Source organism: Staurois parvus, unplaced genomic scaffold (genome assembly GCF_062004578.1).
Source record: "Staurois parvus isolate SC_StPar_1 unplaced genomic scaffold, SC_StPar_1.0 ptg000116l, whole genome shotgun sequence".
Classification (NCBI taxonomy): Eukaryota; Metazoa; Chordata; class Amphibia; order Anura; family Ranidae; genus Staurois; species Staurois parvus.
Genome location: NW_028317912.1, coordinates 4,208,276 through 4,227,471, shown reverse-complemented (window position 1 = coordinate 4,227,471; position 19,196 = coordinate 4,208,276). Strand labels below are relative to the sequence as shown.

The window sequence follows — 19,196 nt, the reverse complement described above, 5'->3', positions numbered from 1 at the left end:
ATTTGTGAATACATTCGCAATGCATAGCAATCAAAAAAGAAATATTTTCCTATGCATGCTTGTTACTCCAGTGCAGGGGCGGACTGACAACTCATGGGGCCCCGGGCAATAAGGGTCATGGGGCCCTTGTGTCCTCGCCCACACCCAAAAAAGCCTATGAAAAAGCCAATGAAAGGTACCAGGGGCATCTCATGGGGCCCCCTACTGACCCCGGGCCCTCGGCAGTGCCCGAGTGCTTGAATGGTCAGTCCGCCCCTCCTCCAGTGTGTTGCATTGTGTTTGCCCAGCACTGAAAAAAGTACAGCATGCGCTACATTTTTTCCGTACAGTATGACACGTTTGAATGCACGCAAATGCGCATGAACACCATGCATTGCAAGGAAAAAAAGCCCCGAAACAAACACAACGCATGTAAAACGCACAAAAAAAAAACAAAACAAAAAAAGCAACGTACTGTGCATGAGCTGTGGTGTGAATAATGTGTATATAAAAAAAAGTACTTGTGAGACTGCACATGCCCCAGTGTTAGTACATACACTCTGTACAAAACGGTGGCATTCTTAGTAACATTCTCTGTCCCACTGGCCAGTTGTAGCTCTCTAGTCTTTAAGGGGTTAATGAGTGAGTGAGCTGGGAAAAGCGGTGCGGGCGGCGGAGTACAACCAGAGAAATGATGTGAGGGGACAGAGAGTGTATGTAAATGAGGTGTGTAGTAGGAGCAGGCGCGGTGCATGCTGGGCTGTGATCATGGTGGTGTACGGACAGGAAGGAGGCTGCAAAGCAGCCGGGAGCTCCAGATCTCCGTAGATGCGGTGGAGGTCAGCACCAGGCATGGCTGGCCGGCGGTGAGGAGGGTCTGCTGGCTTGGGAGATCCTTTAAAAGGCCAACAAGTGCCTGCCTGGCCGGCGCCATCTTCATCCGCTGCCTAGGCTGGTGTGTGACCACGGTGGAGATCCCCCAGGTTCTCCTGATCCGCGAGCTGTGGAGGCTACATTGTATCACCTTGAGGAACCCAGCCAGAAGGGAGGACCCCCGCCTGGACACCCTGGGAGATGGTGACATATGAAGTGTGTTGGAAGGACCATGGTTGAGAGGACCAGCAAATTTTTGCTGATCTTGGCTGGCTCTGTGTTTTTCATGCTGATTTTGTACCAGTATGTGGGGCCGGTGATGAATTTGGGGTCTCCCAGTCGGTATTACCAGGAGGATCAGGACATCTTCCCCACGCCAGATCCCCACTATGTCAAAAAGTACTTTTTCCCAGTGAGGGATCTGGATCGATCGTTGACCTTTGACATGAAAGGGGACGATGTGATTGTGTTTCTGCACATCCAGAAGACAGGGGGCACAACTTTCGGGAGGCACCTGGTGCAGAACGTCAGGCTGGAGGTACCCTGTGACTGTAGACCTGGCCAGAAGAAGTGTACCTGTTACAGACCCAACAGGAAGGAGACCTGGTTATTTTCCAGATTCTCCACAGGTTGGAGCTGTGGACTGCACGCGGACTGGACCGAACTCACCAACTGCGTGCCTGGGGTACTGGACAAGAAGGAGACCTCCATGAAGAACAGAAGGTGGGTAATGGCAAGAGGTGCCCTTGGCTGTTCCTTGCCTGGTGGGCACAAGAGGCGTTTTGCTCTTAGGTTGGTCAAACTTTGACCATTTATACGTGGGCACAAGACACTTGTTATCCTTAGGTCGGGCAACCCTTGACCCATGTATGTGGGCTATGGATGCTTACCACTCTTAGGTTGGAAAACCTTTGACTTGTATGCAGGCACAAGACACTTGCTACTTTTAGCTTGGCTGACCTTTAACTCTCATATGTGGACACAAGAGGCTTGCTGCTCTTGTGTTGGGCAACTATTACCTCGTATGTGGGCACAAGACGCTTTCTGCACTTGGGTTGGGCAACCATTACCCCTTGTATGTAGACACAAGACGCTTGCTGCTCTTGGGTTGGGCAATCTTTAACTCTTGCATGTAGGCACAAGACACTTGCTGCTCTTGGGTTGGGAAACCATTACCTCTCGTACGTGGGCATGAGACTCTTGCTGCGTCTCATGCCCACATACAAAGGGTAATGGTTGGGCAACCTTTAACTCTTGCATGTGGGCACAAGATGCTTGCTGTTTTTGGGTTGGGCTACCTTTTCGATTCTTGTACTTGGGCACGTAAACACTTGTTACTCTTAGGTCAAACAACCTTTGACTCTTATGCGGGCACACTACTCTTGCTACTTTTAGGTTGGGAAACCATTGACACTTGTATGTAGGCACAAGATGCTTTCTACTGTTAGGTCGCACAACCTTGTTACCCTTAGGTTTGGAAGAATTTGACTCTTGTTACCATGACGTGCTGGAGTTTGTAGTTCCTTACTGTACAGAAATCAGGGTCTTTCATAACTCCAAAGAATATGTGAAATACCTGGATTGTGTGGTCACCCCTTCCTAGAGAGTTACCTCACCTTACACCTCCAACATTGAAAGACAAATTTTTGCATTAGTCATTACCACCCCTGACGTGGTCCACCACCTACCACAGCTACTATTGATGCTATTTAGAAAGACACTTTAGTCTATCTTCTAATCTTCAGAGTGCCTTAGAAAGATTTTTTTTTTTTAAACCCTATCAGTTATTTGATTTTTCAGTACCAGCCTATTTAGTATTGGCAAATAAATGTTACAGGGATTGAATATTTGTAAATACCAGCTTTGTTTATCCTTTACTTAACTTTTGTCATAATATTGTTTATTTTTATGAAAATGATTTCCTGCATTCATCATTTTACTGTTCTTTGGGTTAGGCAACCTGTGACTCTTGTAGCCATGGCATGCTGAGATTTGTAGTTCCATACAATATTCCAGCCACATTGACCTTGAGTTTAGGTGTGCCTGTAGATAGAGGTTGTTTTCTTTATTTATTTATTTTTTCCTTTTTAAAGACTGTCAGTTCTTTAGACTCAGCCTATTGGCTAGTAGTGAGAATTAAAGATGATGGTGAGATATCAGATTGACAATTTTCTGTTTAGTTTTTCATTTTATATAACTTTCATTACTTATAATGTATTATAGGGGTCCCTACAATCAGATTTAATTTTTTTCCCTCGGTTATTTATCTGGCGCAAAGCTTATGACTCTTGCTTTCTTGCTTGTGAATATGTTGAGAAAACTATTCTAGACTGTATTGCTTTTTTTATTTCTCATCATTGACTAGACCCAGGGAATGGGTTTTTACATCTGATAGCTTCTTGTTTAAAAAAAACGCATTTTTTTTTTTTTTGCAATAAATCAGTCAGAAAAGAGCTAGAAATGGAAATGCCACTGAATACAAAAACTTTTGAAAATGCAAAAAACATGCTACAGGTTTAATATTTTAAAGGGATTATAAATCAAGGCAGACCTAGACAAAGTGATGTCCTCTGTTTCTTAAGAAACCCCAGACCGTTCTTCCTAAGAACCTCATATGATAAATTTAGAACATTCTTTTTGTTACATAATTTATGACTCAAAAGTGCATACATTGGAGAGTAGAGCTATATGTTAGAAATCATTATCCCTTATTAGACCCTAAGAAGCATATTGCTTTACTATACAGCCTGCATAGTTTCTATGTACACCTACTTAGATCCAGTATCGAGTGACAACTTCTTTCACAGTGCCTGGGGCTTAGGGTTTTCCATAACCAACAACACTATACTGTGTGCATAACGTATTGCCTAATACCATCTTTGTTTTATGACATTGTCCCTGGCATGCCACTCCACATTAATGAGGGAGCGGTGACCACTGGGGTGAACTTCATCTGACCACGTCTGTGTTATTGACAACTGCAGTGCTGACCGGTAACCCTTCTTTTCTATTTGAAGTCTCAATGATGGGATAACACTTGTGAGATGCTATGTTCATAGCTGCTTAGGAGTGAAGACGTAGGATGGTCATATACTGGCTGACATTTTATGCCATTACAAATATGAGTACTGGGTCGATTTAAAAAAAAAAAAAAAGTGAATAATTTTGTGTAGGCAATTTGATGAGACTTTTCAGGCAAATCTGAATTCTCCGGTTCCTCTGAACATGACAGAGCCAGATTGCTCAGTCCTTAGACTGTCAGGAATTTCTTGTATCTGTATTGCCAGGATTCATGAATTATGTGATTCCCTGCAGATCAGGTGAATTGCCTTGTTCATGTTCAGGAGAATCAATTATTTGCTTGAAAAATATCAGATTCACTCAGTCTGCTCATCTCTGCTTGCTTGGCAATTAGTAGAGAGAGAATTGCCAGTCATTAACCAGTAAGATTAATTGTCAACCCCAACAGTGTCCAATGTCATAGGTTTTTGTTTTTTTTTTCTTTAATATAATGACAATTTTTTTATTTCTTGGACAATCATGTATTAATCTGAAAGGAATGAGTTTTTATTGTGCAGTTGCTCATTGTTAAAGAAAATGCCTAAGATTGGTAGGATTTTGTCAACACTGGGTGATTGGAGAATACGCATTTGCTGTAATTTTGCATTTAATAACGGCCCGTATGGTTGGCTTTGTTTTAATTTGTACTGTGCCTGTACATTAGGCTTACTGAGATACTGAGCAATGCTTGGGTAATAGCTGCTGTAATACCAACTGCTGCATTAGCCTTGCAGTCACTCTCAGCCATCATACACATAGACCATTAGAAAACTGACTGCTAACTATATTAGGCTTCTTCATTACAGCAGAGCAGTGACCCTGAAAAAAACACATTTGGTCTCTTCACTTTACTGCAATCAGATGATTGATAGAGAATTTCCAATTGGATACTATGGGTTCATTTCCTCTTCATCTTGCTCTGTGTTTTCGGGGTTAACCTGTGCAAGTAAACGGTTCTATTAGGGCAGAGACGGTAAAAAAATCAAATAAACAATAACAAAAAAATAAATAAAAAAAAAATTAATTAAAAAAAAAAAAGAAAAATATATATATATTTTTATGTATAAATATATATATATATATATATATATACACACATCCCTACATGAACAGTAGTGTTGTATAGACTAGGTCGGTTCTTGCCACAGTCATCCAGAAGCGCATGTCAAGGCCCCTTTAGAATATGTTGGTTATTCATTTTAGGTGTGTGGCCACCTTCACCACCATGCTTTTATCGGCTGCCTGGACAAATCTCATAATCCATATAGTCAGTTCTCCTTAAAAAATTACATCTGGTGCCTCACTTTTTGAGGTTTTCCCTTGTTGTCCATGGTTCTGGCTTCAGAATTCCATATGAATTTGGTCACCTCTGTACAAAAGGTATAGTTGTTTCCAATTTAAAGTAAATCTGGTTGGTTTGTTTGATTGTTTTAATCGTTTTTGTGAGCTGCAATAAAATGCCCACTTTATTTACATGTTATCTAATGAGATCTGAATGCAATTGCATTAACATCCAAGTGTGCAGAAATGAGGGTTTTGTCTTGCACCTATTGTGGGAGAGCTCTGAAGCTGTTTGTTTGTGGTTCAAGGTGTGGACTGTTCTTTATTCAGATGTAAATGAGGCATACTGTTGGAGACAGAGCAATGTGTATGTCCCCTAATTAGAAAATAAAAATAAACAAACAGGAATGCCATCTGCTTAGAGTAAACACAAGCAAATTATATGCAATGACTACCTTTTTATGGTTTTAGGTTAGGAAACTGTTGGGGCAATGCTTGGTGCGATTCATCTGCAGTTCAGGTTGGATAGCAATGCATTTTTTCCAGTGATTTTCATACAGTTAGATTACTGCCATAGGTCTCTCACTCTTTTCCCTAGCAGCCAGCTAAAAGAAAACTGAGATGATTTCATCATGCACCCATTTGATGTGAATAGAGGAATCGTCTGTGCTGTGCTATCGTATTTTGATAGCAGGGACTCCTCCGCTGTCAGAATATGCTGATCGGCACTGCAGTTGATTGGCTGCATGTGATGAACAAATGTAAACCTTCCAACATTCCCATTCGAGTGAAACCAATCATTAGATTAACTTCTCTCCAGTGGGGACAGCCATAGATGGATCCAAATTTGTCTGGTTCTTGCTGAACTGGAGACTCTATGGCTAGCATAAGGTCCCTTTTACACTGGCTGTGTCTGTTCCAATGAACTGGAGATCCATGAGCAGATTCCAAGCTTTATCTGCGTCAAACAGTACGGATGTCACTTTTGTGACATCTATGTCCTCAGTTTTGCCCTCCCAGAACTTACTAAACCTGTATTAGGTCTGTGGGTAGATGGGTGTGCATCTGTTTTACACCCACCTACCCAGGATTCATCACATTTATGTCCAAAAAAGTGGTAGATGTTGGAGGTAATTGGATGTAAACACACATGTAGACCCATATAAAACAGAGCTTCTGTTTCTGATCAGCCTGAAAAAAAAATCACAGGGAAATCCAAATGGACCACCTTTGTAAAGGGGCATAAAAGGTAAATGTCAGTGTTTAAAATTGTTTACATTTTTTTTCAAACGCAACCAATTGGATTCACATTGGTCATAGAAGCCTAGCTGTGATTGGTGTTACAGAAAGAAGAGCAAGAAATAAAGGCATTTATGCAGCACAGGCTTTGGGGAGTATACCCCTAAGAGATCCTTTTGAGATAACCTCTTTATTCTGGCAGTGGTGGATCACAAGAGAGCTCTGTTTAGGGTATAAAATGGCAATCCATTCAAGGACAGGTAGGTCTTCTATAGTTGCCCAATACATAGTGCCATCAATGTACGCAGCGCTTTACACATATTTATTGTACATTCACATCAGTCCCTGACCCTCAAGGGGCGTACAATCTAAAGTCCCTAACTCACATTCATACATAAACATACTAGGGCCAATATAGACAGGAGCCAATTAACCTACCAGCATGTCTTTGGAGTGTGGGGGGAAACCGGAGTACCCGGAGGAAACCCACGCAGGCACATGGAGAACATGCAAACTCCAGGCAGGTGGTGCCATGGCTGAGATTCGAGCCAACAACCCTAGTACTGCCAGGCGGAAGTGCTAACCATTTAGCTAACCAATGGAGCTGTCTAAGCTTTCGTCATATAAGCTGCAAGTGTTCCTGTATGGAACAGATATGACTTTCCAAACCACATATCAGTGGAGACCTGATTAATGCAATCATTGATGACATCTCCTTGGCCAGCTATTCAGATGGCTTACTGTCGCCCTCCAAAGTTAGTGTCCACCCATTTTCTGACCTCTACTGTATTATGATGATTATCCATAGCTGTCCTAACAATCAGACATTGTGGTAGTATTACACTCACATAACCATGCCTATAACTAGAAGAATGTTAGTGATATACTTGTTATGTCTGCAAAGTCCACAACATTTTGTCTTTTTAACTTGTGTGGAGGTTCACGGGCAGTAAAGGGACTTTCCCTGTTGAACACTACAGCCCATATTGTCCTATTATTATGCATCATCATTTTAGAGATTATCCAAAAAAGAAACCAATAGTTCACCCAAAATGTAGAGCGGCATAGTATTGGTAAAACTTTACTATTAAAATAATTATTAAAGGGTACCAATGACTGTTGTATTAGCTTTAAATAGCGTATAGAGAATGGTTTAAAATATTTGTTGTCTGTGTCCTGTGGGGAAGAATTGCCTTTGTGTTTTGTCATTGAGACATACTGGGTAGTAGAGGTAGACTCTTACTAGGCAGTTAGTACCAGAATGAGAGAGATTTCCGTAACCTTCTGTACCAATAGTTATACATTTTAATTTTTGTTGGATAATGGTTACCAGGACTCATAGAGGAAATATCATTAGGGCCAGTGCATTGACCTGTGTTTTAGTGCAGCTGTAAAATGTAGCTCAATGGGAGGACATCTGAAAAATAATTTCAAATGTGTCCTGTTCACACCATGACGCTGAGTTGACCTGCGTTTCGCTAAAATGCAACATGTATGCATTTTAGCACAACAGATGTAAGCGGATGTCAACGCAATGCACAGGATATCCTGTGAAAATGCAGTATGCTTTAACCACTTGCCCTCCAGAGGATTTACCTCCCTTTCTGACCAGGCCATTTTTTGTGATCCGGCACTACGTTACTTTAACTGACAATTGCGCGGTCATGCAATGCTGCACCCAAATTAAAGGTGTCTCTTCCCCCCCCCCCCCCCCCACAAATAAAGCTTTCTGTTGGTGGTATTTGATCATCTGAGTTTTAATTTTTTGCGCTATAAACCAAAAAAAAAACTTGTCATTTTGAAGAAAAAAACCCCAGTATTTTTTACCTTTTGCTATAAAACATCCAATAAAAATTAAATTCAAATTTCTACATAAATTTGTATTCTGCTACATGCCTTCGCTAAAAAAAAAAATCCCAATAAGTGTATATTTATTAGTTTACATGACCATTATAGCGTCTACAATTGAGATAGATATATATATTTATAATTTTTATTTTTAAATACTAGTAATGGCGGTGATCAGCGACTTATTGTGGGAATGCGGCTGGCATTCTAACACTGGGTGGGTGACACTAACTGCCACTGATATCCCCAGTGACACTAACACCGTGAACAGTGCTAATAAAAAGCACTATGCTGTATGTGTTTTACGTTGTGTGCTGTGTTGTTTTACTTGGGAGATATGCTGCTTTGAATCTCTCTGCTGTGCAGAGAGATACAAAGCAACATGTCCATGCTGACAGTGAAGTGACCTGTGTTGTTTACACAAAGGGCTCTCCCCTGTCAGGTTTGCTGATGATCACTGAGTGCTGGTCGGGGATCTACGGCCGGGACACAGTGATTGACATCCCCAGCCACCAATAGCATGATACTGCGCAGCCGTGCCACCCTGTTGCAGTAATTCAGCTTTAATTCAAGGGGTTGAACATAAATATCAAGTACAAATTTTAGGAACTGCAACCGTTTTTTTAATTATTATTATGCAGTATTTATATAGCGCCAACAGTTCGCTCAGCGCTGTGCATTTTTATACACAGTTCCTCCATTTTCAGGGGCTAATTGGACAAATGAATATAATAATAATGGGCAGCACAGTGGCTAAATGGTTAGCACTTCTGCCTGGCAGTACTAGGGTCATTGGTTCGGATCCCAGCCATGGCACCACCTGCCTGGAGTTTGCATGTTCTCCCTGTGCCTGCGTGGGTTTCCTCCGGGTACTCCGGTTTCCTTCCACATTCAAAAGACATGCTGGTAGGTTAATTGGCTCCTGTCTAAATTGGCCCTAGTATGTGTATGTATGCAAGTAAGTTAGGGACCTTAGATTGTACGCCCCTTGAAGGTTAGGGACTGATGTGAAAGTACAATATATATGTAAAGCGCTGCGTAAAATTGACAGTGCTATATAAGTACCTGAAATAAATAAATAATGTTAATGTTTAATATTTTGAGAATCCTTTACTGGCAATGACTGCCTGAAGTCTGGAACCCATGGACATTACCAAAGACTGGGTTTCCTCCTTTCTAATGCTTTGCCAGGCTCTACCTGCAGCTGTCTTCAGTTGTTCTTTGTGGGTCTTTCTGCCTTTTTAGTTTTGCCTTCAGCAAGTGAAATGCACGCTCAATTGGGTTGAGATCAGGTGATTGACTCGGCCATTGCAGAATATTCCACTTCTTTTCCTTCAAAAGCTCCTCGGTTGCTTTTGCAGTGTGTGTTGGATTATTGTCGATCTGTACTGTGAAGCACCATCCAATCAACTTTGCGGCATTTGGTTTAATCTGGGCTGACCGTGTATCTCTAAACGCCGCAGAATTCATCCGGTTGCTTCTGTCACATCATCAATAAACACCGATGACCCCAGTGCCACTGGAAGCCATGCATGCCATCACACGGCCTCCACCATGTTTTACAGATGACGTAGTGTGCTTTGGATCATGAGCTGTTCCAAGCCTTCTCCAGTTTTTTTTTTCTTTCTGTCATTCTGGTACAAATTAATCTTAGTTTCATCTGTCCAAAGAATGCTTTTCCAGAACTGGTCTGGCTTTTTTAAGATGGTTTTTGGCAAAGTCTAATCTGGCTTTTCTATTCTTCATGCTTATGAATGGTTTGCACCTTGTGGTGAACCCTCTGTATTTACCCTCATGAAGTCTTCTCTTGACTGTAGACTTTGCCAATGATACGCCCACCTCTTGGAGAGTGTCCTTCACTTGTCTGGATGGTGTGAATGTTTTTTTTTTTTTTTTTTTTTTTTTTTTTTTTTTTTTTAAACCATAGAGAGGATCCTGTGATCATCCACCACTGTTGTCTTCGGTGGACGTCCATGCCTTTTTTCTGTTTCTGAGCTCACCAGTGCATTCTTCTTTCCTCAGAATGTACCAAACTGTTGATTTGGCCACTCCTAATGTTGCTGCTATCTCTCTGATGGATTTGTTTCGTTTTTTTTTTTTTCGTTGTGAAGCCTCACAATGTCCTGTTTCACTTGCATGGACAGGTCCTTTGAACGCATGATGTAGGTTCACAGCAATAGATTGCAAATGCCATACTTATAATCAACTCCAAACCTTTTACCTGCTTAATTTGATGAAGAAATAACTGAGTAGCTCACACCTGGTCATGAAACAGCTTTTGATTTAATTGTCCTATTACTTTTGGTCCCATGAAAAAGGGGGGAGTGGCTAATTTTAAGAGCTGTAATTCCTAAACCATTCCTCCAATTTGGATGTACTATAGCTTGAATATATTTTGGTAAGTACCTGAAAAATAAAATATAAATATATATGGACTGAACTGTATGTACAGCACCATGGCAGTTGCAGATCAAACAGAGGCTAAGATGGCAGCTTCCTTGGCTGAAAAGGATAGGGGGTTTACTTCTTCTTTAATTTTCTATTTCATGCCAGAATTATATTGTGGGGCCATTTAATATAGCAATGTGCCCTAAAGCCTATTTCACACAGGCTTCAGCTTGTATAAAAGCAGTGTAAATGGCAAGCTTTCACAAAGCATTTGCAGAGATTTGAGGCTTTACAGTGCCCTTCAGCTTAAGTTTGTAAATGTTAAATGTAACTCTTAATGGGCGTGCTGATTGTCACTTTAACAAGCTGCTAGCAGGCTTCAGCGCTACTTGACGCTTCTTAAAAGTCTGCTTGTTTAATGTCGCCGTTGTCACTCCCATTAAATTCTGTGCATAACATTTCCTAACAGGAGCTAACTGGAAAAACGCATAAGAGGGCGCAAACTCTTCTTGCATTACCACCATACAATTTATTAAATCTTCAAATACAAACTGATACTCCCAAATGGCTTAAAAAAAAAAGACGTCTTGGGTGGTGAATCCCATTGTGGAACCATCTGGTTGGAAAGCTGACACATTTCAGGAGTCAAGTTCTGAAGAAGGAATCTCGACTATCTCTTGTGCCTTCTTCTGTGTTTTTTGTAGTTGACTGGAGATTTCCTGATCTGAGGAGGGCTGCACCTTAGGAACCTGTGGAGCACCTTGGATTGACCGCTGGAGTGTTTTCTACATTTATAGGAGCTAACAGGAGCTGAAGGGCGCTCTAAAATCTTTGAAGAAACTGCTTGAAGCTTACCATAAGCATTGTAAAAGCTCGCTGAAAGTATCACAAAAGCTTAATGTGCACACTGTTCCTCTAAAAGCTGGAGCCTGTATGAAACGGGACTTAATGTAGAAATTGTTAGTATCAGGAGTTTGGCATTTATTATATGGGAAACATTCAGGGGGAATGGAAAGGGGATTGTTAGTAGTGGTGTGATTTTGGTTTTACCAACTAATTTCTGTGGGATCGGCAATAAAAGATATGTTCACCTTTCATTACATGTTACATGTTGCACCCATGTTCAGTGTGTAACATGTTATGATCGGACCGGCTGTGGTAGTTTTTCGCGTCTTTCTGTCAGTAAGTATCTTCTTGCCTGTATGGGATGTACGAGCAGGCAGATACAGTGACAGATCATGGGGGAGACCTGCATGGCACCAGCGATCTACTGATCACCGGTGCAATGCTTTAGTGTCTCCAAAACCATAAAAATAATAAATTCGCATTTTATTTATTTTTTTACCTGCAAAAAAATGTGATTTTATTTACTTATTTTTTTTGTTTAAGCCTGGGTTCGCATATGTGCAGTATAACACGTAATTCTCACAGGAACCGCACCACATTTTTGTGCAAATCACATGCGATTTGTGTGCGGTGCGATCGTAGCGTATGGCTCATATTGCACTGCACCCACACCAAAAATGTGCAGTACTCTTTTTGGGTCCGCACTAGAATCGGATCGCATGAGTACTCACACCTATGTGATCTGATTCCATACATCGCACCACGTTTTGCGGACTGCTTTTGGGGTGTTAACATACACACCCGCAGCGGTTCGCATGAACGGATGTAATTCTGATGTGGTGCGGAATACACACTGAAAACGCTGCAAATTCTGCACCGCCTCAGTGTGAACCAGGGCTTAAAGGTGAACTTATCCCTTTAAGTTGGTTCCTTCAGATTGCCTATCAGCCCAAAACATTGTCAACATTATAATGTATCTGTTAGTGGTCATTACATTTTTCCATGGTGGATACTCTTGAGAATACACTTCCTTTCATCCAGAGGAGCAAGGCATAGTGATTATTGAATAATCTCTAATTAGTAGGCTAAAGGAGTACAAAGATGACATTTGTATGTACAGTCAGGTCCATAAATATTGGGACATCGACACAATTCTAACATTTTTGGCTCTATACACCACCACAATGGATTTGAAATGAAACGAACAAGATGTGCTTTAACTGTCAGCTTTAATTTGAGGGTATTTACATCCAAATCAGGTGAACAGTGTTGGAATTACAACACTTTGCATATGTGCCTCCCACTTCTTAAGGGACCAAAAGTAATGGGACAGAATAATAATCATAAATCAAACTTTCACTTTTTAATACTTGGTTGCAAATCCTTTGCAGTCAATTACAGCCTGAAGTCTGGAACGCATAGACATCACCAGACACTGGGTTTCATCCCTGGTGATGCTCTGCCAGGCCTCTACTGCAACTGTCTTCAGTTCCTGCTTGTTCTTGGGGCATTTTCCCTTCAGTTTTGTCTTCAGCAAGTGAAATGCATGCTCAATCGGATTCAGGTCAGGTGATTGACTTGGCCATTGCATAACATTCCACTTCTTTCCCTTAAAAAACTCTTTGGTTGCTTTTGCAGTATGCTTTGGGTCATTGTCCATCTGCACTGTGAAGCGGCGTCCAATGAGTTCTGAAGCATTTGGCTGAATATGAGCAGATAATATTGTCCGAAACACTTCAGAATTCATCCTGCTGCTTTTGTCAGCAGTCACATCATCAATAAATACAAGAGAACCAGTTCCATTGGCAGCCATACATGCCCACGCCATGACACTACCACCACCATGCTTCACTGATGAGGTGGTATGCTTAGGATCATGAGCAGTTCCTTTCCTTCTCCATACTCTTCTCTTCCCATCACTCTGGTACAAGTTGATCTTGGTCTCATCTGTCCATAGGATGTTGTTCCAGAACTGTGAAGGCTTTTTTAGATGTCGTTTGGCAAACTCTAATCTTCCTTCCTGTTTTTGAGGCTCACCAATGGTTTACATCTTGTGGTGAACCCTCTGTATTCACTCTGGTGAAGTCTTCTCTTGATTGTTGACTTTGACACACATACACCTACCTCCTGGAGAGTGTTCTTGATCTGGCCAACTGTTGTGAAGGGTGTTTTCTTCACCAGGGAAAGAATTCTTCGGTCATCCACCACAGTTGTTTTCCGTGGTCTTCCGGGTCTTTTGGTGTTGCTGAGCTCACTGGTGCGTTCCTTCTTTTTAAGACTGTTCCAAACAGTTGTTTTGGCCACGCCTAATGTTTTTGCTATCTCTCTGATGGGTTTGTTTTGTTTTTTCAGCCTAATGATGGCTTGCTTCACTGATGGTGACAGCACTTTGGATCTCATCTTGAGAGTTGACAGCAACAGATTCCAAATGCAAATAGCACACTTGAAATGAACTCTGGACCTTTTATCTGCTCATTGTAATTGGGATAATGAGGGAATAACACACACCTGGCCATGGAACAGCTAAGAAGCCAATTGTCCCATTACTTTTGGTCCCTTAAAAAGTGGGAGGCACATATGCAAACTGTTGTAATTCCTACACCATTCACCTTATTTGGATGTAAATACCCTCAAATTAAAGCTGACAGTCTGCAGTTAAATTACATCTTGTTTGTTTCATTTCAAATCCATTGTGGTGGTGTATAGAGCCAAAAATGTTAGAATTGTGTCGATGTCCCAATATTTATGAACCTGACTGTATGTGGGTTTTTTTTTTTTTTTTGACAAGTTGCTATCTTTGAGGTATAATTTATTAGTAGTAAGTGATCTTGGTGTACTTGCGTTGCAGGAAATTGTTGTTCGGAGTTTATTGTTCCAACCACATTGACGTTAATCATGGCACTACAGATCATAGTACTTCCCTCTCAGAGATATTGGTTGGGTGGGGTTGTCTTTTGGTTCCAGTCATGACATGTAGAGGAGGTAGACTAATTAAAGTGCAAGAACAAATATTCAAACCTCTACCTGTCTATGGGTAGCAGAGGATATGTACATTTTATGATGCTTTTTTTTTTAATATGGATTTTAGTTTTTACAGTCCATATTTTGATGATGAATGCATTTTACCATTGCATTTCTCATACGTCAGGTCTGCAGTTTTATTTCACATCTGACAATAGCAGGTTATATAAGCCAGGCAAGACAGGGCAGAATATTGGATTGGATAGCTGGCTACTGGCCTCTGATTACAGACAGTGAAGCAGACTGTCTCTTTGCAATATTCTCAGGTCTATGGGCTTCAGTGACAAGGAAGTCTGTTGAGAGCCCTTGGTCAGGCTGTGTGAGAGAGGAGAGTGCCTTCCCCGGTGCTGATTCATTAGCGGGCTGTAATAACAGAATCAGCGGCTCTCCCATGAGGGTGCAGCATGCAACTGCAAGCATGAAATAGCATCTTTCAGCAGACCCAAAAATGGCTAAATTTATTCCACATACAAAGATCAGACAGGGGTCTGTGTGCAGCTGATAGGTTTCCGTCTCCATCTAGAATCATCGCGCTAGTATTACCTTCTTCCTGCCTTCCTTTTTTTCTTTTTTTTTTCTTTTTTTTTAATTTTTTTATTCCTTACATGATTTATTTTAGTCTCTAAGGCACAAAATAATTGTATACTGTTATAACCTGCAGCTGCTCTTTTATGGCGCATCCCTTTTGTGCACGAAGAAATCCTTATTAGAAGCTGCACACATATGGGTTGCAATGTGCGCTAAACTCTCAGACTGCCTCGTTTGCTAAGTGGTTTTTGACACCTGCAGCAGATAGTGTACAACGCTGGCTCATTGCCTTTAAAGCCCCATCCTGATTAAAGTGGCAGAAAAAAATAAACCTGACATTGGGGCCTCCCTGCACTGCAAGGATTAAATGTTTACGTCTAGGGGTAGAGGAATAGACTGCAAAACATATACTATTCATCGCTCTTCCAGTCTACTGTGACCGGTCCCACAAAGCCACTTCTCTTGCTGGTAGTCACTCATGTACAATGCTGGGCTAGCAGTCCTACATTGTAGTGTGGACATGAGAGCCTGACCACAATCCAGAGAAGAGGATCGGCTGGGAGGAAGCAAGGGGGTGAGAGTTTTTTTCTCTACCCCTAGGCTTCAAGCCTAATCTTAGTTTTTTTTTTTTTATCTGCACAAGGGACAGTTCTCATTGACTATAATAAGTGTCCCTTGTTTTGCTGGCTGCTGTCTTCGTTGAAATCCAAAGTAAACTGTCCCTCACCCTATCCCCCTCACAGCAGTAATCTTCTGGTGTTGCGAGGGTTTATACGATCAGCTGGACCTGTCACAAGCCATCTTTGCCCTCCTTTTCAGCTTCCTCCTCCATTCATAGAAGCCACACTAAAGGGTCTATCAATGAAAAGCCCTCTATGAATGGAGGAGGTAGACCTTTCCTTCATCCGCCTGTCCTTGGTCATGGAGCGCTTTTCATTAATGGAAGTGATAGTACAGCTTCTATGAATGGAGGAGGGGGGGGGGGTGGAAGAGGTGGGTATACTCTCACTCAGTGCCTATGACATGTCTTGCCGATCATATTAACCCCTGCTTCACTGAATTTTGCAATTATGGGGGTGGGAGTAGAGGGCTTCGTATTTACACTAAGAGCAGCCACCAGTAAAGGAGACAATTCTAATTGAATGTAAGTACCGTCTTGTGTACTGATTATTAATAACAAAAAAACAACAAAAAACAGACTTGGGCTTTTACGGGCATTTAACCCTTGAAGTGCAGGAGGGGCTTCAATGCAAGCCCCTCAGAAATGATGGAAGCCACTGGATTACAGAGACGGCTAACCTTTTCAGAATGAGAGACTGGCAGTAATCCTTCATATGTCCTTCAGTACTGATTTACCTTTTAAAAAAGATCTATATAGAGAGAGAGAAACTGGTAATTCTGCCAGAAATTTACTGTGCTTCCCACTTCCGGTAGTGAGCTGACACCTGAAGTCCCAAGCAGTGTTGTCAACCCTTCCTGAGTTCTCCACTGTTGGACTACAGAACATCTCCGCTTATGTTAGAGGTGAGGAGAGCGTGTATTGCAGAGATGAACTACATATGTTTTGGGTTTTTCTTTTTTAATGAATTTTGTAAAATCAAGAAAAGCTAGTGAAAGTTACTACTGTAAAAAAACGGAAACAAAATATCACTGTGTGTGCACCATTAACATATAATTTGGAGGATGTTGTGGTCAGTTCACGGTCAGCTGTTTCTACTTTTCTGACCCAATTATCACCTAATTTAAATACGTAAACTGTGGGGCTAGATGTGAACTCTGAATTTAGTTTTTATGACACGCGTTATGACGTGTGTATTTGTGCATGCAATGTGCATTTTGCTATGTTTTTTTACCTGCCTGGTTTTTGTCTTCTTTCCAAAAAAAGGGTAGTCTGTCTGGTTGTCTGTGTAGACCAAGTGTGTGTGTATGTATGTATTTATGTGTGTGTGTGTGTGTGTGTGTGTGTGTGTATATATGTATGTATGTATATCCACATTAGTCCCTTACCCTCAATTAGCGTACAATCTAAGGTATCTAACTCACATTCATTCATACACATGCTAGGGCCAAATTAGACAGGAGCCAAGTAACCTACCATCTCTTAGGCTTGTGGGAGGGAACCGGAGTAGCCAGAGGAAACCTACAGGCACAGGGAGAACATGCAAACTCTAGGCAGGTAGTATCATGGCTGGGATTCGAACAGATGGTCCTGGTGCTGCTAGGCAGAAGTGCTAACCACTTGGCCACTGGCACCTGAATGGAGCCTATGGAGTCCGCATTTTGCATAATGTATTGCAATACAGCAGAAAGATATTGACAAGGGTGATTGATTTGTATGACAGCTGTTTGCTCCATTCTTTCCATGGTATCTGGCTGTAGTATACTTTAGGGATCTCCTAGATGTGAACCTAGCCTTAGGCTAGGTTCACATCTTTGCAGTTTGTGGTTGATGTGATTTTGCTGTGTTTTTTTTTTTTTTTTTTTTTTTATGCATCTTGCTATTTAATTTTTTTGTTTAGAGAGTGTAAAGTCACATCAAAGTCACACTACAGATCCAGATCCCCCTCCTTTAAATAAGGGTCCCCAGAGACCCCCCCCCCCCCTTCCCTTACATCAGGGTCCCAAAAGTCCCCCAACACATCAGGGTCCCCCTATACAGAATGGTCTTCAGAGTCCCCCACCTTACATCAGGGTCCCTGAAGCTCATTCTCTTTAATTTGGTTCCTAAAGTTCCCCCTGCTCCCCAACCCCCCTTACCTCAGGGTTCATTCCTCCTCTAAGCAGCTACACGAGCTGGATGAAATCCTGTCTTTGAGGCCCCCCTCCTCAATGTCGCGTACTGGGGCGGGGCAAGCGCCTGATTGGTTGTTAGGACTGCCAATGTTCTAGTAACCAATCGTGCTTTCCCCGCCCCCACTAGCGCTGACAGTGACAACATTGGGCAGCGGCGCGGCGGGCTGCCCCCTGCCCAAACACAGCCGAGCCGCTCCCCGCCTGAGCACACACGAGCCCCCCCCCCCTCCCTAGCACAGCCCTTTGTAGATGGCAAAACTGCACTGCATATTCCAGATGCGGTCTTACTAATGATTTGTACAGGGGTAATATGATCTCTCTCTCTCTCTGGAGTCTATACCTCTTTTAATACAAGAGAGGATTTTGCTCGCTTTAGAAACCGCAGCTTGGCATTGCATGCCATTATTAAGCTTGTGATCTACCAGAACTCCCAGATCCTTCTCCATTGATTCCCCCAGTTGTACCCCCCTAGTATGTATGATGCATGCATATTCTTAGCCCCCAAGTGCATAACCTTACATTTATCAACATTAAACCTCATTTGCCACATAGTTGCCCAATTAAACAGTGCATTGATGTCAGCTTGTAAGTTGGAGACATCCTGTAAGGACATTATTCCACTGCACAGCTTGGTGTCATCTGCAAAGACTGAAATGGGATTTATAATCCCAGACCCTATATTGTTTATAAATATATTAAAAAGTAAGGGTCCCAACACTGAACCTTGGGGTACACCACTGACAACCCTAGACCATTCAGAGTATGAATCATTAACCACTACTCTCTGAATACAATCTTTTAGCCAGTTTTCTATCCATTTACATACAGATTTTTCCAAGCCTGTAGACTTTACCTTACACATTAGCCATGTGTGGGGAACTGTATCAAATGCTTTTGCAAAATCCAAGTATACCACGTCCACCGCCACCCCTCTGTCCAAGGTTTTGCTCACCCCCTCATAAAAAGAAATCAGATTTGTTTGACAACTTCTGTCTTTCATGAATTTATGTTGTCTGTTGTTAAACTGTTATGTTGACCTGTTGTTAAACTAACAGGTCTATAATTACTTGGTAATGATTTTGACCCCTTTTTAAAATATTTGCACCACATTGGCCTTAAACCAATCCAGTAGTACTATGCCAGTCATTAAAGAGTCCCTAAAAATTAGAAACCATGGCTTTGAAATGACAGAGCTCAATTCTTTAAGGACCCGTGGGTGTATGCCATCCAGTCCAGGTGCTTTATTCAGTTTTATACTGTCTAAATATTTTTGAATCCTATCAGTTGTGAGCCAGTGTGGATCATCTGGAGCTGTGTCAATACCATGCCCATTATGGACA

The 19,196-nt window shown here is 41.8% G+C and overlaps 1 protein-coding gene across 1 annotated transcript in view; it reads left to right on the top strand.

Annotated features, from left to right (window-relative positions):
* Window positions 1-738: 738 nt before the first annotated feature.
* The window catches only part of HS6ST1 (heparan sulfate 6-O-sulfotransferase 1), a 168,827-nt gene continuing 150,369 nt past the window's right edge, over window positions 739-19,196 (top strand). Inside the window, exon 1 of the mRNA XM_089671964.1 lies at window positions 739-1,575. Within this exon, the coding sequence (XP_089528090.1) occupies window positions 1,064-1,575 (512 nt within the window). The 5' untranslated portion in view covers window positions 739-1,063. The remainder of the gene's footprint in view (window positions 1,576-19,196) is intronic.